General features: G+C 41.2%; 1 protein-coding gene and 1 long non-coding RNA gene across 29 annotated transcripts in view; one reads left to right on the top strand and one right to left on the bottom strand.

Annotated features, from left to right (window-relative positions):
* The first annotated feature begins 10,066 nt into the window (after nt 1-10,066).
* On the top strand, nt 10,067-13,281 carry LOC135484909 (uncharacterized). Its single transcript, XR_010446492.1, has 3 exons — nt 10,067-10,163; nt 10,795-11,012; nt 11,382-13,281. It is a non-coding gene; the product is annotated as an uncharacterized LOC135484909 (long non-coding RNA).
* A 1,434-nt stretch (nt 13,282-14,715) lies between these two features.
* Nucleotides 14,716-23,486, bottom strand: part of LOC135485652 (ninein-like protein) — a 78,515-nt gene continuing 69,744 nt past the window's right edge. For 25 of the 28 annotated variants that reach the window (XM_064767945.1, XM_064767955.1, XM_064767946.1 and 22 more), the window contains 7 exons: nt 22,922-23,038; nt 22,426-22,551; nt 21,052-21,156; nt 18,964-19,032; nt 17,720-17,924; nt 16,687-16,808; nt 14,716-16,571 (listed from right to left, as the gene is read on the bottom strand). In XM_064767945.1, the coding sequence (XP_064624015.1) occupies nt 16,383-16,571; nt 16,687-16,808; nt 17,720-17,924; nt 18,964-19,032; nt 21,052-21,156; nt 22,426-22,551; nt 22,922-23,038 (933 nt within the window). In that variant the 3' untranslated portion in view covers nt 14,716-16,382. Of the gene's footprint in view, nt 16,572-16,686; nt 16,809-17,719; nt 18,719-18,963; nt 19,033-21,051; nt 21,157-22,425; nt 22,552-22,921; nt 23,039-23,486 lie in introns of those variants that run through there. The other 3 variants (XM_064767954.1, XM_064767952.1, XM_064767956.1) reach the window with 3 other exon arrangements.

A 23,486-nucleotide genomic window follows, 5' to 3' on the forward strand; every position in this document is an offset into this window, starting at 1 on the left:
TGCCTCCACCCAGGATAGCATACAGGTCCCAGGTCAAGCTAAGATTGTTCCTTCATCTCTACGCCAGTTTGTACCTTAGATTGCAAATTGATTCTCAAGGAGACTGGATTGTGCCTCCTCCAAGCCTGAATACCTGATTGTACCTTTGCCTCCAGCATGCCTAAAGACCTAATTGAACCTTAGTCTCCAGCATGCATAAAAACCTGATTGTCCGTTGTTTTCCGTCAAGCCTAAAGACCTGATTGTACCTTGGCCTCCAGGCCTAGAGACCTTATTGTACCTGAGATTGCAACGTTGCCAGTCTGAGAGACCAGATTGTGCCTCCTGCAGGCCCGAAGACCCAAATATACATTGGATTGCAAATTAGACAGTGTGAGAGACCAGATTGCACCTCCACTAAGCCCAACTTTACCTCAGAGTGCAACTTGGTTAGTCCATGAGACTGGACTGTGCCTCCCCAAAGCGCACCCAAGTGCACATTGGATTACAACATTGGGTGATATGAATAAAGACTAGCAAATGCTTTTATCTAAAACTTTATGTACATTTACACTAGGCCTTTCTGTACAGAATTGAAGTAAATGCATTTGCTAGTCTTTATTCATATCGCGTAATATCATGCCTCCATCAAGCCAAAAGACTCAATTCTACAATACACTGCAACTTAATCTGAGACCAGGTTGCACCTCTACAACACCCAAGACCAGACTGTAACTTAGACCACAACATGGTCAGTTCATGAGACTGAGTTGTCCCTCCAGCAAGCCTAAAGACATGATTGTACCTTAGATTGCAATTTGGTCAGTCTGAGAGACGAGATTGCACCTCCAACAGGCCTGATAACATGATTGTACCTTTGATTGCTACTTGGGCCGAGTGAGAGACTGGATTGTGTCTCAAGCAAGCCTACACTAAGCCTAAAGACTTGATTATACCTTAAATTGCTTTGGTCATTCTGAAAGACTGGATGGGACCTCCGTCAAACCTACACCTGACTGTACTTTGGTCAGTCTGAGTGACTGGAATGTGTCTCTGTCAACCCTCAAGACCTAATTGACTTGATTATACCTTGATTGCAACTGTTCTGGTCAATCTGAAAGATTGGATGGGACCTCTATCAAACCTACACCTGACTGTACCTTGGTCAGTCTGAGTGACCGGAATGTGTCTCTGCCAATCCTAAAGACCTGATTGACTTGATTCAACTTGGTCCGTCAGCGAGACTGCATCATGCCTCCATCAAGCCTAAGACATGAATGTACCTTAGATTTCAACTTTCTTTGGTCAGTCTGCAAGACTGGATGAGGCCTCCACCAAGTTGAGACCCGAGTGCATCTTGGTCAGTCCGCAAGGCCAGATTGTGCCTCCACCAAGCCTTAAATGTGATTGTACCTAAGATTTCAACTGAAAGACCAGGTCGTGTTTCAACCAAGCCTCAAACGACCAGGTTTTGTATTCATCAAACCTAAAGACCTGATTGTACGTTCGACTGCTACTTGGGCAGTGTGAGAGACCAGATTGTGTCCCAACCAAGCATAAAACGTGATTGTACCTTAGACTGGAACATATTAGATTGCAACTTGGACAGTCTGAGAGACCAGGTGGTTGTGTGTCCACCAAGTCTTAAGACCTGATCGTACCTTAAACTGCAACATGGTCAATTGGAGAGACCAGGTTGTGTCTCAACCAGGCCTAAAGGCACTAATGAACCTTAAACTGCAACATGGTCCGTCTGAGAGACCAGGTTGTGCCTCCGCAAAGCCTAAATACCTGACTGTACCTTAGAATGCAACTTCGTCAGTCTGGGAGACCAGATTGTGCCTCCACCCAGCCTGAAGGCCTGCATGTACCGTGGATTGCAAAGATTTTGATCAGTCTCCGAGACAAGATGGGGCATCCATCCCATCAAGTCTAAAGACATTACTGCACCTTGTACTTTCGTCAGTCTTAGATAACCGATTGTGCCTCCTCCATATACACTGCATTGCAACTTGGACAGTCTGTGAGATTGCATTGTACCTCCACCAAGCCTAAGACCTGAATGTATCTTGGATTGAGCTTGATGGGGCTTTCACCTAGTCTAGACCTGATTGCACCTTGTACGTATTGGTCAGTCTGCAAGATCTGACTGTGCAAGACCAGACTCCACCGAGTCTACAGACCTGATTGTTCCTTAGTCTGCAACTTGGTCAGCCTGAGAGACCAGGTTGTGTATTCATCAAGCCTAAATGGTACCTTTCATTGTGACTTGGTCAGTCTGAGAGACCAGAGTGCGTCTCCATCAAGCCTAAAAACCTGATTGTACCTTTGACTGCGACTTGGTCAGTCTGAAAGACGAGATTGTGTCCTTTAAAAGCCAAAAGGCCTGATTGTTCATTAGTCTGCAACCTGGTTAGTCCGAGAGACCAGATTGCGACTCCACGAAGCCTAAAACGTGATTGTACCGTAGACTACATATTGGTCAGTTTGAAAGACCTGGTTGTGTCCCCAACAAGCCTAAATACCTGATTGTTGCTTAGACGAGGTTGTGTCTCAACCAGGTCTCAAACGTTATTGTTCCTTAGATTGCAACTTGGTCAGTTTGAGAGACCAGGCTGTGATCCACCAAGAGTAAAGACCTGATTGATTGTCCCTAAGATGGGGACTCCACCAAGTTTAGATCTGATTGCACCTTGTATTGCAACTTGGCTGTTTGAGAGGAGATTGTGCCTCCACCAAGACTCAATTGTACATTGCAGTGTGGCTTGGTCAGTGTGCGAGACTTATTATACCTTGATTGCAACTGTTCTGGTCAATCTGAAAGATTGGATGGGACCTCCGTCAAACCTACTCCTGACTGTACCTTGGTCAGTCTGAGTGACCGGAATGTGTCTCTGCCAACCCTCAAGACCTGATTGAATTGATTCAACTTGGTCCGTCAGCGAGACTGCATTATGCCTCCACCAAGCCTAAGACATGAATATACCTTAGATTTCAACTTTCTTTGGTCAGTCTGCAAGACTGGATGAGGCCTCCACCAAGTTGACACCGGAGTGCATCTTGGTCAGTCCGCGAGGCCAGATTGTGCCACCACCAAGCCTTAAATGTGATAGTACCTAAGATTCCAACTGAAAGACCAGGTCGTGTTTCAACCAAGCCTAAAACTTGGTCAGCCTAAACGACCAGGTTTTTTAATCATCAAGCCTAAATACCTAAATTGTACCTTCGATTGCTACTTGGGCAGTGTGAGAGACCAGATTGTGTCCCAACCAAGCATAAAACGTGATTGTACCTCAGACTGGAACATATTAGATTGCAACTTGGACAGTCTGAGACCAGGTGGTTGTGTCTCCACCAAGTCTAAAGACCTGATTGCAACTTGGCTGTTTGAGAGGAGATTGTGCCTCCACCAAGACTCAATTGTACATTGCAGTGTGGCTTGGTCAGTGTGCGAGACTGCAACAAGCCTCTACCAATCCTAAGACTTGAATCTGCAAGACTGGATGGGGCCTCCATCAAGTATCGACCTGATTGCGCCTTGGATTGGTCAGTCCGAGAGACTAGATTGTGCCCAGTCAAGCCTAACGACCTGATTGTCCCTTGGGTGGCAAACCTGAATCCCCAGTGAGATATGCATGTTAAAAACACGAGGCAGCATTAAAACATCTGTACAGCATAACTTTATTCCTATTTAAAACAAGCGGCCGAGGGCCTGGCGCTCAGCTGAAACACTTAATGCAAACCCGTTGATCTTTGTCAGCTTCATATCTCTGTGTGCCGTTGGTGAACTAAAATAAGTGATGATTTTATGGGATATGTTAATAATTTTATTTAGGGTCTCAGTAACACCCAGGATTTTTTTAAATTGCCGCCGCAAAATTGCTCCGCAAGTTCGCCCGATCCACCTGATGATAATGACCAATCTCCCGGTCTTCCGTCGAATTTTACATGCACCCGCTGAAATTCTCACATAGTCCGTAGGTCGAGTGAGACTGTGCAACGATGATCACTCATGACGACGCTTGGAGAATGGATGACGTAATCACTCGATCGTCTGACCCACGTGCATTCAATTGATTCATGTTTCGAAAAATTCTCCGTTTAGTTCTCTAATTTCACCTCTATTTCGTGCATAAAGACATTTTTTGAGTGGTAAGTTCATAGCTTAGGTATCTTAGCTCATCCATATTCCGATGTTTTTGCGTTTCTTGCGTTATCGGGGCAACGATAAAGGAATTTTGTGCGGTTGGCAAAAATTTTGATGGCGGCGTTCCGGCCGCACGTGCGCGGCGATTTTTTTTCATAGAAAAACATTCGATTCTGTGTTCTATGATACTCGCCAAAGTGCCTGAGCCAGTTATTCTTGTTCTGTGTGTAATTTTGTATCTGGTAAACTGAATTATGTGGAGATTTTTACCATTTTTGATGGTGAAAATCATGTTGAAACTGACCAATCCAGTGCGATAACTGAATACAATGTTTCGGCGTCCACTTGAAATGCACTGCGAAGCACGTGTTTGCTGTGTGCATTAACAACATGCATTGACTGTTAGGATGTGTGACATTGATTTTCGCTGGAACAGGGCCTAGCAGGGGAGAATGGGGAAAAAGAACATATTCTAGCCGTTGGGGAATGCAGAAGCTACAGAAAACGTTTTTTTTTGTCTTCAGGTTTGAGATAAAAAGCTAAGTTTCCAGCATGACCTACGGGGTAGGCCTGGGAAATAAGGTATGCTTACCTTGGCATAAAAGTGAAAAATATACAAGCTTATTCAAGCAATTTACTTGTGGTCCATGTCTTTCAATTTTCATGATATTTTGAAAGCTTTTGGTGATGGTTTGATTCAAAGCATTACTTTTATGTCGTGGTAAACTTGCGCTACCTGTGAAAAGGGTCTTTTCAAAATGGCCGAAATTTATTTTTGAATACGATCTATTCTGCTGGTAACTGAACTGTTGGTGTTCTACTCTCCCCCCGACTCCCTCACCCTAAAAGCCTGTGCCTGCTCTCTGACCTTTTATTGTAAAGCATTGTGACCAAAAGTTGGTCATTGTAAAGGATTTTCTCTAAAATTATGAAATTAATGACTCCGGGTCAGAGACAGAACAATAGATAACCTGCGTAAATAAAGTTCGGCCATTTTGATAAGACTCTTTTCACAGGCAACGTATGTTTACCATGGAATACAAGTACAAATATACAAGCTTATTCAAGCTGTCCATGTCTTCCAATGTTCATGATATTTTGAATGCTTTTTGTGATGATTTGATTTAAAACCTGACTTTTATGTCATGGTAAATTTGCGCTGCCTGTGAAAACCCCTTTTCAAAGTGTCCAAATTTATTTGCGCAAGCTGTCTATTATTCATGTCGTTTGGTCTTTTGCTGACTGCCAAAAACACCAATTATTCTCCTTTCCCATGTGGTTTCTTGGGACCCTGTAGTAACTGCTTCAGGGGCAGTCCTGGGGATGCTGCTCCCTCGATTCAAAAGCCTTTCTTCAATCCAGGTTCTCTGAGCATAACCATGGTAGGAAAGATTCTAGTTGACCATAAACCATGCAAGAAGGTCACAAATTATTTGGAACTCATGTTGTCACATTCTGGGTCTGCTTGCTGTCAAAAATGATAGTGTCTGACCAAGAGACAGTAGCTGACACTTAATCTCATTGTGTTCTCATAATGTCACGAAATACTGCCATGTTTTATATAATTAGAACTGTACTCCTTTTCCAGGCTGTGCTGTAGACCATGATCCCGTCCATGTATAGTTGACCAGAGGGATGCGTAATGAAGTTACGAGCGGGAGCCACAAGATTGGGGCAAGAGATAGCGCGGTAACCAAGGACAGCACCAAAGGGAGATGTGAGAATGACAGAGTGAGGACAGTAGATACATCTACCACCATTCTGACAGCAGACTTACGAAAGGGTACGGCTATCTTTGGAGCACCATTTGCAGACTTGATGCGAATGACCTGAGTGGAAGAACGAAGCTGGCAATGCTGGCTTGGGAGGTGTGCCGAAGAATCTCCCTGGGATCAAGCTCAGGCCTTATTGCGTGGTAGCCAGCAGTGTTAATCACATGATGACAATGTTACAATGTGTTTACAACTGGTCAACTTAAACTTTACCTCAGTATTTAAATAAGCCAAGGAATGACAAGGACAAGGGGGAAGAAACTAGAGACTGAAGTCTTTAAAAAAATGCCTAGGTAGCTGGGCTACCTTGATTAGATATTAAGAAAATGTACCCTTCAGCATGATATCAATGAATCTTGCGTTCAGTTATGGCCTACAAATTACTTTGCATGACAATTCTAAATGCTTCAAGATCTTTTTCAGCCTGTTTCAAGATCAGGGGCGTGACTGTCACTGAGGTTGTCCAAGAGAGACCCGATGCCATATTACTGTTGAAAAAAACAAAGCGGTTTGGTTTGGCATGGCTAAGTATTGACTGAAAAACTCTCAAAATGAAACGGCCAGGGGCCATTGTGCTCACCGTATACATCTTTTAGTAGGCAGGATCATGCTTAGTTTACAGGTGAATATGGTGAACACAATCAGGCATGAAGACTTTTTTTAGATGTGTATTGATGTCAAGTAATAAGACAGGGCAGTATATATAAGTTTATGATCCAACCAATAATTGTCTATGACATCAACAAGATCAATATCGTGTGATTGCTAAGAGTCCCTGCAATAAAAATATCATCGAAAATAAAAAAAATATTTTTGGCCGTCCTTGACCGGGGTTTGAACTCACGACCTTTGGATTGCCACAACACGAAAAACACGAAACATGCAATTTCGGCCATATCTGTGTCTGCGTTGTGACCTCTGTGACCTTGACAAGTAGGTCAAATTAAAAACCCATATGATATATGATGTATCCTTGCTATGAGTACCTACCACAAAAGTTTTATCGAAAACAAGTCATCAAGCGAGATATCACACTTTTTAGATATCCACATTCGACCCCCTGGTGGCCAAATTGAGAATCAGATCGGACCGATATTCAGCACAAGACGTTATCTGATATAGGGGGTTATATGTACCAAGTTTCAAGTTCATAGCTGTGGCGGTTGAGAAACGTGCCATAGTTACACTGAAACAGCCAATTTATGCCATTTGACCTCTGCAACCTTGAAAAGTAGGTCAAATTAAAAACCCGTACGATATATGATGTATCCTTGCTATTAGTACCCACCACGAAAGTTTTATTGAAAACAAGTTATTGATAAGCGAATTATCACACTTTTTAGGTATCCACATTCGGCCCCCTGGTGGCCAAGTTGAGAATCAGATCAGACCGAAATTCAGCACCAGAGGTTATCTGGTATAGGGGGTTATATGTACTAAGTTTCAAGTTCATAGCTGTGGAGGTTGAAAAACGTGCCATAGTTACACTGAAACAGCCAATTTACGCCATTTGACCTCTGTGACCTTGAAAAGTAGGTCAAATTAAAAACCCGTATGATATATGATGTACCCTTGCTATGAGTACCTACCACAAAAATTTCATTCCAAACAAGTTATTAATAAGCGAGATATCACACTTTTTAGATATCTACATTCGGCCCCCTGGTGGCCAAATTAAGAATCAGATCGGACCGAAATTTAGTGTCACAGGTCATCTGACCAAGGGAGTCCTGTGTACAAAGTTACAAGTTCATAGGCTTAGCGGTTAAGAAACGTGCCACTGTTTTTGAAACAGGATACGACGACGACGGACGACGACGGACGACGACGGACGACGGACACTGCGGTGTTGTATAGACTCCCCTACGGTGAGCCAAAAAGTGTGACTTATTTCTTGCCTGTTGTCTGAGAAACAGTAATGTCAGTCATTGGACATGTGACAGTGACACCTTAATTGCCAACACAGGAACAAAAATTTGATGTCGGGCCAAGGACAACGCAAAATTGGCACTGTATTGGATTTACAGACCGACTGTACAAATTTGGCAACAGCAAAATAAGCCAGTGACAGTGAGGACGAGTCTCTGACTGGATGCCTAGCCACATATCTTCAAGATCGCTGCTTCTGCTATGATGATAATGAAAGGATGAATGCCAGCAGGATGACTAAGTGACAGAAACTTTCATGTGTAATAGCCTTAAAAATTTATGATGGTCCTAATGGATTTAGCCTTCTGTTACAGCATGGTTTTAAGATTGGAGGACAGGGATGTCGCAGAGGTCTGGAAAAACTATTGCTAACTAGGATGCACTTGCATCTGGAACACCCGCTGTGAAGGAGGGCTGGGAACGCACCAAGAAAGATATTTTTTCTTTCCAGCAATGTCACCAGTGCCACTAAAAACAGAACTGAAGTTGTTTCCAGTTCAAATATGAACTTGAATTATCAGAGGCTGTCCAAGAGAGCCTCTGTACCATACAGTAAAAGGACGAAGCAGCTTGGTTTGACCTGGGGAAATATCCACTGACTAGGTGCCAACAAAAACATGATAGAGGTCACTGATATGCCCAATTTGCCTCCTTGGCAAATCGTAGCATGTTGGTTTTTTCGTGAGAAATACACTGTGCTGTAAAGCATGCATTTTGAAATGATTCCTTTTGCCTGTGATCTGAGCCTGTGCAAGACAATGGTGCAAATCATAGAACTCGGTGAGACAGTGACAGCTGGTTAGAAAGATGACAGTCAATGCATGTTTTAAAAAATTCAGAAGAAATTTGACTGCAGTCAAACATCCTTGCAGTGAAAAGCTTGAGGTGTTACAAATTCAGGCATTCTAATAGTTTGAGTTATATTCAGCCTGCATGGTTTCAAGGAAGATGAGATGGAGAGATAAAACACACATGGAGAAACATGTGTCTGTTACATAGAGGTCTGTGTGTGTATCCTGAAGAGGGATTCAGTTGACTTTTGAAGGAGCAAATATTTCGGGTAAGAAAATTGTTCTTCATATTCTGTCAACTAGTCGAAAAGCTGTCAAAAGCATTGAAGTTTCTTGCACTTCATTCAGGCAAGAAATGCAGTCCCACACAGCTTGAAGTAAAATGCATAACTCTGAACCTGTCTGAGATAAATTAAATCTTGATTCCTGCCCAAATAAACAAAAATCTGCTCAACATCAAATCACCTCGGACAGCTGACTCGGCTGATTATCTGGAGATGGTGCAAGGAGGATACCGCGGTGACGTCATATCACGTGATCCCGACCCATATTAGTGATCGCTATGGCCAATCAGATTCAGTCTACTGACAGCACCAGCACTGAACACATCTCCACGTCTCACTGTCTGGTGCGCTCCTGTACACAAAAACACCAATAGACATGAAATATTGCAATACCTAGTATGGATTCTTCCTGTGTAGAATAAAATTTACAGAGCAGATTAACTTCCACGAATAAAAAAGACGTTTGGCGTGGCCAAAGTGCGGAAATAATGGGAAATAATGTCTCCGCTAAAATACACTACGAAATACACTAGGCAATGCACTACGCGATACACGGTAGAGATGCAGTTGAGTTTGTTATTGTTTTGACTTAGAAGCCCGCCCATATCATAATATATTCATGTATTCATGAAGTATGAACTCATTTCTGTCCCATACATCTCTAAGAACAGTCAATTTCTCCTTAAATCATCACCGAAACCGCGATATCCGCAGGAAGATTTCGTTCTAGTGTCCGAAAATGCATGATCTTACAGGGGCGCTAACTCGACAAATAGAGGGGATCTATGGGGATCTATGCGAGTTTTAGGTATTACAGGTCTCGAACTTGTAAAATCTGTAAACATGCCTCCAAATCCCATTATGATAATGAAGAGATTGCCCCATATCTGGGAGACTGTTTTGAAACCATCGCTAATTTTGGAAGATCGGTGCCGGCTATTTGGTTTAAAAAACCCTATTTTTCCCCATCAAAACAGCACTTTTCATTATTCAAATGATAGCTTATTGTCTGAAGATTTATTTCATAGCAGCAAAGTACTAATAACTCTGATTTGATGCGAAAAATCTAACTTTTTTGATGACTTGATTTTCCCTTGGCCGTGGATCGAGTTTGTTTACAATATGCAGCGCCATCTTGGAAAAGCCGTGACGTCACCGCGGTATCCTCCTTGGAGATGGTGTTTAGCATTTCATCACATTGATACACCATCCAAGGCATTTTGTGATGAAAAACAGCAGGAGTTCCCTGTGTGGACTGAAGGTAGGTTGGCCTAAATAAGGCATAAGAAACTTGACAACAACGCAGACAGTTCTCAACATTTTATCTTGCTGAATGTGTGTAACAAGTTACTGACAACTATTCACAGAGTCTGAGCAAACGTGATGGTTGTCTGTATTGCACTTCAGACCAGTGGTCTGTTTATGGCAGGTTAGGGAGTGTCCATTAAGTACGTACGCACGAAAATGCCAATTTTGAGACCCGACGGCTACACGCATTACCGGGAAATTGCTAAAACATTGTAGTCGGGTAACATCCGAACCCAGAAGCGTATGAGTTCACACATCTTGTGAAAAACAAGTATGATTATCCAAATAAGAATAAGAAAGAGGAGAAGATTATTATGATAATATTTATTTTTTATTTGTTCAAAAAATGGTTCTTGGGTTGCGTACGTACGCAAGACCATTAACCCCCCCTCCCCCTGTACACATAGTGTACAGATTTCATAGACCCCCCTCCCCCCTCAGTGCGTACGTACTTAATGGATGCTCCCTTATGGCACTTGTTTCTAAAACAGCTTCGTATTTGCCTGAGTGTCTTCAAGTTTGGCAGATGATTATCTAGGTGTGGAAAAGCCAGATTTATTAATGAAAACTGTGTCCCTTTCCAGCTTGTCCATCTGATGGTACTGACTGGAAAGGAGAAAGGCTACCGCACCATCGTCCTCCAGGTAATCAAGCCAAGATCAGTCCACATGCTGAGGGTTGCAACTCCTACACCACTAACAAGATTTCACTGTGATTAGCTGACTGCAGCAAAATCTGACTAGAGAAAATGATGAATGAATCTACAATGTCGTTGCATGGACAAGCAATCTTAGAATACAAGGTTGGTGTGCATTGTGAATCTGTGCAGGATAGATGTACAGTAGCCTGCCTGCCAGATAACTTATCAGAAAGCAAGTATGTCCAGAATGACGAGAACATCATCAGTCAATAAGTTTATAAAAGATTATAGTCCTTACACTGGTCTAGTACGGTCCTGTTGTGTTCCTTAAATAGAAATGTTAACATTCTAAATAGTTGTTAGTCAGTAGTGCTGGCAAGTTCCTGGCGGATAAGGTTTCAGAGTGAACTGCAATCACTGTATGATGTCCTAGTGCATTTGACAACCTCCTCTTAGTAAGCCAGAGGCCTTTCATGGAGCTGTTTCTAAAAACTCTATCTTTGTAGAAAATGTCTATTGTCTTATTTTCAGCACCTCAACTTATAAACCACTGGTAATTGAAGCTGGTAGAGCCCTGTGACATCTCTCGTAAACAAGCTAGGTTATGGACAAGGATCACGTCAACCAAGTTCAAATGTCAAGAACACGATAGGGCCCCTTCCATTCTGACTGGAAAAGACATCTATCATCTATAGTTATGTGCATTATCAAGGGTATCCACAGTTTCTTTGCTGGGATAAATGGAAAGCAGTGGAATTCAACTATGGTGTGACAGCATTTTCTGTCCTTGTATAACTGTGTAGTTTGTGCTCTGTAGTATGTGAATTGAAAATTTGTAAAAATCTGGTTATTGGAGTAAAGATTGTACAATGGAATATCCACACCTGGTATTCTAGTTACTGTAGCTTAGCTAATGTGTAGTGACCTTTTTGTTTTCACTTTAAAAAACCTATGCGATTTGCCGCACGAAAGGTCCTTCCAGAGATTGTAGGACTGGGTCCATTGAATGTAACAAAAATAATCGATGCCTATTTACAAGTGAAATGAAGAGTCTGCATTTTGGTGCAACTCCATATAACTGTCAGGTGATTTCGCTCTGAACTTGTGACACTCAGATAGGTCTTAAATAATCATTATCTCACCCCTCTGGGAAAAATTTGCAGCCAGATTGCACCATTGCCTGTTACCGCCTGAGAGATGGCGATGTCAGGGGCGCATGACGGTGGTTAAACCTATTGCGAATGGGCAGCACAATTGGGTGTAGGATATTCCGAAACCATTGCACACTCCTGAATCTGCGGTGGGTTGGTACCCCACGCTACGTAAGGAGTAGGTTTCTGGGTAAGACTTGGTCCACGTGAATAGGTCGTGCCTTAAAAATGATGAGAAGTTGCGAATTGACGCCCTGTGAAGTGTCCTTCGACCAGCTAGTGCTAATCCGGTCACTGTCTCCAGGTCACCATGCCTCGGTCAATGAGCGGGCGAAGCACCCAATGGCTCCGTCAGGAGTACATCGTCAACTTCAGCCCGTAGTCAAACCGGTATGCGCACAAATATCTTAGTTGAGAGTGGGGGACATCAGTAAAGTGCTTCTCATCGGGGTAATACAGTACCACTGTATACAATGACCCCATTTTTTGTTGGATTCATTTCCACTGAGGAGTGGTCGATAATGAGAATTTCAGGCCAGTCTGATTATCACCAGTACAGAGGGCAATTACCTGATAGTTACGTGGCATTACGCCAACTCTTTCTCATCCTTTGTAAATTAGTGTTGTTTGTTGCATGTCACATTCAATGGCTCATTTGAGGATAGTTTCTGTGATTCTACTTTATCATGAGCAGACCCATTTAGGCCTGTTACTTTGTACTTTGCGCTCTGTAGTACTAGTATGTGATTTGAAAAGATTGGAGTAAAGATTGTACAATGGAACAAGGGTCATCTTGTTTGCCACTGTAGTTTAAGGAAGTGTTAGTGACCTATTTGTTTTCAGTTTAAAAAAGACATCATGATCAACTGCATTGCTATTAATCCCTCAAAAGATTTTTGGACCGGCTCAATTAAATGTAACAAAAATATCCAACACCTGGTATTCTAGCTACTGTTGCTTAGCTCAGCATTGTGACCTTTTTTTTTCACTTTTAAAAACCTATGTGATTTGCCACACTGAACCCTCCAGACATTGTTGGACTGGGTCCATTAAATGTGACAAAAATATCCAACACCTATTCACAAATGAAGTGAGGGGTCGGCCTTTTGGTGTAACTCCATATTACTATCTGGTGATTTCGCTCTGAACTTGTGACACTCTGATCGGTCTGAAAATATCATTACCGTCCATCCCTCAGTTTGCAGCCCGATTGACCCGATGACGGAGAAATGGCGATGTTAAAGGGGCATGACGGCGGTCATGCCCCTTTGAGGCCTACAACCTGTCCTTGTTGTAAATTTCAATGAAGAATAAAATTGTAAACTATGCTCGTTTGCTTTAGTGTTTATTGCGTTACATTGTTAGATGAGAGCTGCAGAAGAAACTACGCAAATATAAAGCAGAAGAAATGCTTTCCTCGGAATAAACTAGTAATGCTCTGAAGAAAATAGCATTTCAAGAATCTACAGAGTAGTCACCTTAGAGTTGTTTCTCTTATGCCTGGAAAATGTGGTCCTGTATTAATCAGGCATAGGTGTCTTTGAATTTCACCACTTCAATGTTTGGTTTGATCTTATTGCATGACTGGGACAATGTCACAACCTGTAATGGACACTAATGAATTTGATTCGGATTCGTTTTGGGGTGTGACGTAAAGATTTGTACGGAGTATAGAATAGTGTGGTATATGCCATGGGGACAATGTCACAACCAGTGATTATGGCCTAGCTGTCCAACAATGTCCAAGGTGAAATTTAATCTTGGCCCCCCCCCCGGAATGCACATAGTAAATAAGTAGCCCTCTCTCACTATGCTGCAAACGTTGATAGGGACCAGGTCACAACCTGTGGTTAGCCAATGCTTGAGCTGGTGTTGAGTAGGTTCCGACATCATCCCTTGGAGAGAAGTGAAGCCCTCCGTCCCCTCTAATACAGTAGAAAACCTAGTAAGTCCATTTGCTTAATTCTAATTATTAGCTTCAGATTTGTTTAGCTCTGGAGTGACAAGTACAGCAATGGATTGCGGAACAAAGGAGTACAGAAGAACCACTCTATCAAGGACACTTGAGACTGACAAGTGCTGTCCTAGAGGTGTCCTGATTAGAGAGGACAAATTTAATGGAAACTAAATATTTGGGACTAAAACTAGGGTTCTTAATAGAGAGGCGTTTGCTGGGCTAGGTTCTTTGTCAAAAAGTCTTACCGCAATTGCATGGAGGTAGGCCTAGGTTCCAGTCCATCATCACCACAGTCATCAAAAGTTTAAAAATCTTTATCCAAGACAAGAAAAAAATGGTAGATCTGTCTAGGTTATTTACAAGACCACCCTGTGTCCCATCTCATTGGCAATACCAAAAATATTTTCATGCAAAAGGCCTAAAAACATGCTCAATTTCATAGGAAAGTGACTTAGGCGACTGTAATGCTACCTAGCGATAGAAAGTGGAACTGAGAGGTTTAGACGAATATTTCAGTTCTCTTTTCTGCCACGAGACAGCGCCACTGTCGCCTAAGCAATTCCATACTAGGTCCTGTCCTTGATTGGTTTTCATGACTTTGGAAGGTAATCAGTATTAAACTAAGGGAATTTGATAGAGATAATGGATGGAAGGACGGACACAGAGATAATGGACGGAAGGACGGACACCATTCGAATAGCTATTGGACTAGCTCTGCTGACTTTGTCAGCTGAGCTAAAAACAACAGGAGGCAGCATTAAAATATCTGTACAGCATAACTTTATTCCTACTCATAAAAAATATACAAATAACCTGACAAGTCTACAGACAGCGCACAATCTATACATTGTGGCTCATCTTTTCTACATGATCGGAAGAAAAAATAATTCAATACAGCAGTCAGCATTATTGGAATGTCTGAACCAGCCAATTTTACTTCATTGATATGACATATTAACTTCAGGTTAATTAACTCTCAAATTTTCCTTGCTCTGAAATCTATGAATATTGCACATTTATACCATAAAATGTTCTTTTAAAAACATGCCGACACCCTACTAAAACATTATTGCCAAAACAACATTATGCCTTAGGCGACAGTGGTGCTGTCTAGCGGTAGAACGTGGAACTGAGAGCTTTGGACGAATATTTCAGTTCTATTTTCTGCCGCGAGACAGCGCCACTGTCGCCTAAGCCAATTTCCAATGCCCAAAAGGATTCATTGTAAGTCAATTATTAAGACTGTTTAATTATGACTCTCAGCCTTAGAGCCAAAATAACAGAACCAAATGATTTCATAAGAATGCCAAGAACGGTTCATTATAAGTCAATTATTAAGACTGTTCCACTGAATGGTAAAGCAAAAATATTCTGCACAAAACCTTCTCCGAAATAATTTTTCAATGAAAGGATATATCCTTCTTTTGAAATTTCGAAAATAAAGACCCGAAACAACCCCATTCGATATAGCACCACCAGTTGGATGGAATGTCAGCAGAAATTGGTAGGAGAAGATTTGAGCAGACTTTCATCTTACAGATTTAAAACATGATTCTGACAACAGGTTTGGCAATGCAGCTCCTTTCATATCAAAGGCCCGAACGTTCAACTTGATTTTCTGGGGATCACCCCATAATCCTCTCAGCCCACCCCCAACCATGCCCGCTCAACTTTTTAACTTTGACATTGAAATATTCCTGCTTAAAAAGATCAAACTGGCCTATGATCAAACACCTCGAGGCCTACTGGAGGAGAGCAGTAAAATCTCAAAAGAAAAAATCACATCTTATTTCAAACAAAGAGATGAAATTACCAAGAATCAAAAAAGATTAATCTTTACCAGTTCTTGATATTACTAAAAGTACACAGCATTAATTGTTATCTTATTTTGTACATAACTTCATAACCTGTCCCACTTCATACACTTCAAAGTTGAGGCAGAAAACTTGAAAAAGCACTGATAAGTTCTCATGATCATTAACAAACAGAACTGATTAGACAAGGAAAAGAGTTCTACCTATCACAGTTAGAATAAATGAATAGAATGTACAGCTATTATACATATTATTACACTGCTACGACCCCTAAAACAAGAAATTCAAAGGTTGACTATAAGCAAGAGCCAGGTGGGCCAGGTTAAGGTACATGATTTCATTGATAGATGGCTCTCCTATCGCAATGACACAAGCACTATTCCTGCTGTACGAGGAAACTCTTTATAATGAAGTCAAACCAGGCCCAACGGTGCATTTTAGTGACCTAGAGAACACCAATTGGATACCAGTGCTCTGGCACATCGTCACCCTTTAATAGACAATTGAAGTTTAGCATCAACAGGCGACTAAACTGAGAGGGACAAAAAATGGAGGAGCACGATCATGGACGAACAAATAATTTAACCCACTTAGGACATTTTTAGTATTGTCACTCCATCGCCATTGGTACAATTTTATTCAAAAGTTTCTGTAATGCGGCACATTTTTCCTCCAACTTGTACACCTTCCTCTCCGCTTGTTTTTGCCTCTCCTCCGTGACTTGTAACGCCTTCATCAGCTGGGCGTTCTCCTTGTACAGATCTTGGACTAGCAGGTCCGACTTGGTATTGTGCTCAAGCTGAAACAGAAAACAGTATCAAGCTTTTTGTAGCGAATCATAGGAGTAAACGCTATGGCGCTAGGGTCATAAACGGAATGGGAAACGAAACAAGATCTCTACAGCATGGTTATACCTGAATCTTTAACTTTTCTACGTGCTCATGAAGTAAACCTCTCGTCATCTCAAGCTTTCGGTTGGCGTCCTGTTTGCCCTCCTTGGCGTCCATCAGAGCTCGGTCAAAGTCACCTTGTGCATCTGAAACATTGAGTGGAGGGATAAGAGGAAATGTTGAACAATATCCAATACTTCTTTAAGGACTCCGACGTAAAGCCGGGTGGGGGGGGGGGGGGTTGAAATTGCCCAAAACCTTTAGCCATTTGGGTTATGTTTTAACATCTTTATGTAGAGTGATTCAATTGAACAATTTTGAAATAGAAAATTTATCATGAACATGTATGTAGGGTGGAAAACTATGGGACACTTTCACTCCACTTGGTGCCAATGTCACCCCATCTTACAGAACTGCAGGGTTCAAAGAGCCAATATTTACCTTTCAAATTTAACTGAGACAGACGTGAGACAACGTAATGACAATCAACACGTGGATTATTTCCTATACTTTTGATATACATCCTAAATATATCCGAGTGAGAGGGCTAACACCGTCTAAACATGTTTAAAATCAAATGACAACAAGGTAGCCCGAATCCCAATCCACCATTTCCAAATCCCAAATCACTAGACCAAAACGACAGAATATGAATTGTAACAAAGAATATACCCTCTCGAGCTTTCCCAGATCTATTCATGATACTAGAATGCTAGAAATGATTCCAATATTGCTTACTGATATGATATGGTATGTGAGTTATGCATCTGATTGACCCAGATTTCAATTGTATCATGACATATTTTTAGCATTACCATACTGCCATAAAGGGCACTGATTTTGGTTAACAATTGCTTCAATTTTAATCAACAAAACCATTTTCATCTGCACACCTATAATCTGTCAGTCTAAAGCCACTTTTCAGATGTTCTAATGGTGCACAGGACGTATCAAAAAGAATGCGAAACGGACTTTAGAACCACACAATTTCAATCCAGGTCGATATAAGATTTGAACCTCGACTCCTGAGTCTCAATCTCAATCTCATCCAACTTACTTATCAACATCTTGTTGGTCTCGTTGGAGCGTAAGTGCAGTGCCGCCTCCAAATCCTTCACCTTCCTCTCCAGCTCGGCCCCCCTGACCGCCGTCTCGTTGTATCGGTTCATATCCACCATATTGGCGACCTTCCCGCGAGCGTCCTGCATGTCGCGAACGTGTTCAGATTCTGCGAGCGATAAGCTGGTGGCGAGTTCTGCAAGCTGCGATAGAATTGATGGGTTTAACTAACGGCGACCCCTACAATTGCTGCTGTAACTAAGGCCAAGGGGGTTGAAAGCGACTTAGGAAGGTTACCCACAAAGGCCTGGCTTGATTACACTATCTCAACAATGCGCTGAGAAGCAATTTCTGTCCGATTGGCCACAGTCAAACTGTTTTGTTATTGACTGAAGTCCAAAGAGCAAACTGCGTGTCGAGCTGTCAGCATTATCAGTGAACGACAATGCAGGGTATCGGAAGGAGGCAAAAACTAACTTGATAATTTTTGCAATCACACAGGACCACCCGGAGAAACCTTTCTAAACCGTGCACGGTTAATACTTTTCTAGTCAGAATCAGCCTTCCATCAGAAAAGAATTGACTAGACTTTGTGTTATGAAGTATTATGGAGTTAATAATTAGTAACAGATTAAAACATGTAGTTTAGAGGCTAAAAGAAAAAGCGTCAACTTGTAACTGTTAAATGGTCATAAAAGCGTTGCTTATCCATGATTCTAGTGGTAGTAGTCACTTTAGTTTTCATTTTATGAGTTGAACGATTAGTAATGGTTAAAATGTTATCAACAAAACAAGTCTCGGATCGAGACGAGAGGCTGTGAGTTGTTAAGACGCGCGTCACAACCGATGTGACTTTGTTAGCATTTTCGTAAATGTACGAGCGATCGCTATTTTCTGTTGAGCTAGCGGTGTAAGCGTCATCGGACGTATTGGCGGTGAATTCTTTATAGAGTTCCTCGAGGTCGTAGAGTGATAGTGAGGCTATGACCTCAGACAGCTGTCAGAGAGAAAGGGACAGAAAAGTTAAGCTGCACCGATCACTCCCTGCAATTACGCCAGTTTAGAACAACGAAATTATGATTATGATATTATGATACATCTTGAGTTCATATGTTAAATTTGATATAGACATGATGATTTATTGGGCATCAGCATGTACATTGTAGCTTAAATAGTCTGGATGAATGGTGGACCCCTTTAAGAACTGCATCCAAATCGCCAAAACCCTTCAAAAGTACTAACCTTGTCATTGGCGTGTTGTAGCTGGTGTTTCAAATGGTCGTTTTCATGACTTGAGGAGTCTAATTTGTTCTGGAAAATAGATAAGACAAAATATAGACTGATGAATAATATAACTAATGGTAACTTGGCAAGGTTGCTTTATACTGTGTTGTCGCTATTTAGCCGCTTGAGAGCGTCTGTACAAAAGCCCTTAAAAGTATAGGACTATGTGTAACAGATGCCCAACAGCCAGCTTAATAGCATTGACACAGAATATATAACACAGAATGCTCTTGTTTACTGTTGCTTTTCAAGACCATTCTTCACATAAGTACACAATATGGTCCTCTTTATGTCAGAGGCTGACAGCTGCTGCAAAATTATTCCTTAAAATACAAGAAAAAAGAACTCGAAAGAAAAAATAAGAAAGGTGTCCAGGGTGACTTGACTGTACGCAATAGGGTGAAAAGCAAATTCAGAGACAAGAGTCCGGCACATGTGCCACAGGATATGAGACAAAAACATCACTTTTTAATAGTCATAACCTGAAAGAAAAGCAACTGAACTTATAGGAGAAACTATTGGTGACAAAATCTCTAACAAGGCATACTGGCTGTTGCTGGTTGCATCGTTGCTCTTCTCTGACAGGTAAAGCAGGGGACACATAAGATAAGATGGTGTGGCAATTATCTATGTCATTGTTTAGATTTCCTCAAGAAACAAAACGCAAGCATTGGTGAAACTAATGGTGACAAAATCTCTATCAAGGCATACTGGCTCTTGCTGGCTGTATCATTGCTCTTCTCTGACAGGTAAAGCAGGGGATACATGAGATAAGATGGTGTGGCAGTTATCTATGTCATTGTTTAGATTTCCTCAACAAACAAAACGCAAGCATTGGTGAAACTATTGGTGACAAAATCTCTAACAAGGCATACTGGCTGTTGCTGGTTGCATCGTTGCTCTTCTCTGACAGGTAAAGCAGGGGATACACAAGATAAGATGGTGTGGCAGTTATCTACGTCATTGTTTAGATTTCCTCAAGAAACAAAACGCAAGCATTAATGAAAGAAATGCAGCAACAGAACAGACCAGAAGATCAGTCATCATTTAACATGTTTGAGAAAAAGATTGCCACAGCATTGCCTGGCATTCATCAAATAAGGAGCCTCATAGCCTAGTTCTTAACACTGCTGGCTACCACGCAATAGGGCCCGGATTCGATTCCGGGGAGAACCCGGGATCGTATGTCTGGATGAACAGGCGTGGCTTTCAAGGAACTAAAATTCCTGGCTCTTCACAACACGTACATTAACGTATGAAATAGTCGAGGGTCTGTCGGATGAGACTAAAAGCCGTGGTCCCTTGTACCTGAGTGTCTATGCCAGGGCAAGTAAAAGATCCTACATAGGTGGACAGTAGCCTATAGTGGACTCCATACCTCCGGCAAAAATCCAATAGGGTTACAACGCCGGTAATGATGATAATGATGATAATGATGATAATAAATGAACTGTCTAAACTTGTAACCATTCAAGTGTCAATTTTCAGTCATCATTACAAACACAACAAATCTATTCACTGCACTGCAAGTTATACATGTACCTGTACCTCAAATCTTCCCTAATAGCATCCCTGCTCTCAAAATAATAGTGTGCCCATGATATTAACCTATAATCCACTAATTCAACTCAACTATAAACCCAAAACCAAATACCATGCATTATATCCCAAGTTCACTACAAACTTGATAACAGTACCATCTAGATCTTGTAAGCACTACTTGACCAACCCACCACCCCTTTTTACGATACAGCAAGCCACCAATTTTGAGCTGGCGTTTTATTTTTCGAGCATTTTAAGAATACCCTCGATTGACAAAAAATTGTTTTTGATTGGAATGCCTGAGAGACGTTTTGTGATCCACCAAGTTAAAAATCATGAAATCTTAAATTTTTTCAGAGATTTTTGAGAATCACAAACTTAAGATAAAGAAGTATAAAAATTTGATGGTTTTATAGCCAAAAGATGGATTAAAATCCATGCCCCAACCCCAAAAGCAAAGTATATGCCACATTCCTCTGACAGATAGTAGTTCCGTTAGTCTACCTTGAGCTCATCAGCTTCATGACATTTATAGTTAGCCTTCTCCATCAAGTCGTGCATCGCTGCCAGAAGGTCCTTCTTGTCACGATAGAGAGATTCCTTGGAACCCTTAAACCAGGTGAGAAATATGACCTTCAGCACATTTTATCGACAACATCAACAAGACTTTTGCAGCTTGAAGGCCTACGCCATTCATTAAAAATTTGAAATTTGTAATTGAATTTGAAATTGTGTAAATAGGGACTGAATATAACTTTCAACAATGCCGTTTTGTAGACAGATATACAAATACTATGAATACTAAGTTTTAGCAAATTTGCATGCATAGTAACTTTACTACGGCATTGTGCAACACTGCATTTCTATTCTCCTGGAACACCAGTAATCAAAACGGCGTCCTTAAACGCTCATCCTGCTTTATTTTGATAAAACTTCACCTGAAAATAACCCCAGCTTTATATTATCACCAAATGATATATGTAAGGTAACCAAACTCCACAAAATGTCATGTAAGATAATAAAACTCCATGAAATATCAAAATATCAAGTAAGGTGATAAAATTCCACAAAATATCATGAATTATAAATGCAACCAATCCAATTTCTGAAAATAATAGAGAACATTCTTATTAGACTTATGAAAACAGATGCCAGATTGATGTTTGAATCAAACCTTCAACCAAATCAGAACACCCATGAAGTAAAGTTACATATCAATCCTAATTTCAAATGAGACAAATGATAATCAATTTCCTGCATTTACCTCGACCTTCCCGTAGAACATTGTTCTGAAATCTACAATCCTCTCCTCAATCTTAGTGCAATAAAAGTTTAATTCAGATTTTTCACGTTTCAGTTCTCGGATGTCGACCTGGATGGGGAGAAAGATGAAAAGGTCAAGTTGGAGTAAACGAAATCTTGGCAAAAGACCTCACGGCTGCTGAAAGCTAGAATTGATCAAATTAGTCGGTGCAGTGAGTTTCTGCACACTTAACCACACCCAGGCATGGATCCAAGGGGGGCCTACCAAATTTATGAAAAATATTTGAAATTGAATATAAGATTTCGGAGCACACCAAGAATTCTGATGAGAAATTCAGTGAACTCCCGCTCTTTTTCCAGCTCCTGTTCCTGCCCACGAGATTTGCAGATAGATGAAATATTTCCACAACCAAAATCACTGAAAATTGGGAAAAGAAAATGTCCATTGGAAACTGACCTTTCAGTCAGCTATTGGCACATCACCATACACCATACCGAGCAGAAGGGAAAAAAAACACAAAGTGTCAGTAAAACGAAGCAAAAGAAAAATCCAAAGTGCTTTTTTTATGACCACATGCTGAACAGAAGCCACCATTTCCACATAACGTCTTGTACCTTGAGGACATCTGACTCCTTCCGCGCCTCATGTATCATTGTATTTAGCTCCCTGACTTTATTCTCCAGATTTCCAACGTGTTGGACGATTTCGGCGCGTTCCTTTCTTAGGTCGTTTCCTTGAGTCTAAACGCAGAGGAGACAAAGTAAGTTATCACTAAAGAAGGTTAAGAGTTGACCAAAGGTACCAGCATTTTTCCTGGAGCTTGAAATCCTAAAGCAATTGGAACTCTTTCAAAACGAAGTGAATCACAATTGGAGTCAGTTTTTTGTTTTCAAAATAATTGACTATCTTATGCGGCCGCTAAAAGACATGTTGCACAAACCAGCTCCAGGGCTTGTAAAAATATGGGAAATATCAGAAATTGTTGAAAGAATAGTGATAAGTCAGCAATCATACAGTGGAGATGAGCTCAAGGCCCTTTTTCCGAGAAGATATGGATTTCTAAAAGGAAAGGAAAAATCCCAACCTGCAACATAATAAGGGGAACTCTACCTCTAATTTATCACATTGTTTCTGAAGACGGTCCGTCTCCCTGTGCATCTGCATGTGCATGTCCTGTGAGACGTGCGTGAGACGCTCACATTCAGTCAGCAGTTTCGTATTCTCATCCTGTTGAGGGATAAAGGAGAAGGAGCTATGGGGCTATTAGAAATGGACCTATCTCCTACAATGATATGTTGAGGATTGTGATGGAATTGTTAGTCAAAATTCCCTAATCATTGGTAATAATGGTCTAAAGAAAGATGATTTTTAAAAGAATTATCTCGTCTTACAATTCAGCAAGTATGCCAAATATGATCTTTTCAATAGAGTAAACTATTTGCAGCAGAATGATAGGGTATCTTCAAATGTTTTGTGTAAATTTCCATTGCCAAAACCATATGGAAACTGAGGTGTAAAATGAAATGTCTGGTCTGGTAACCCCGAACCAAATTAAAGAAAGCTGAGTAGAGATGCAAGAATACCGAAACCAGAAATCCAAAGTACAAGGAAAATCTGCAAAAGAAATCAACAGTGTTTTTTTTCTCCCCAAATCTTCATTGTGAAATCCATATGG

The sequence above is a fragment of the Lineus longissimus genome, chromosome 3, assembly GCF_910592395.1.
Source record: "Lineus longissimus chromosome 3, tnLinLong1.2, whole genome shotgun sequence".
NCBI classification, from domain to species: domain Eukaryota; kingdom Metazoa; phylum Nemertea; class Pilidiophora; order Heteronemertea; family Lineidae; genus Lineus; species Lineus longissimus.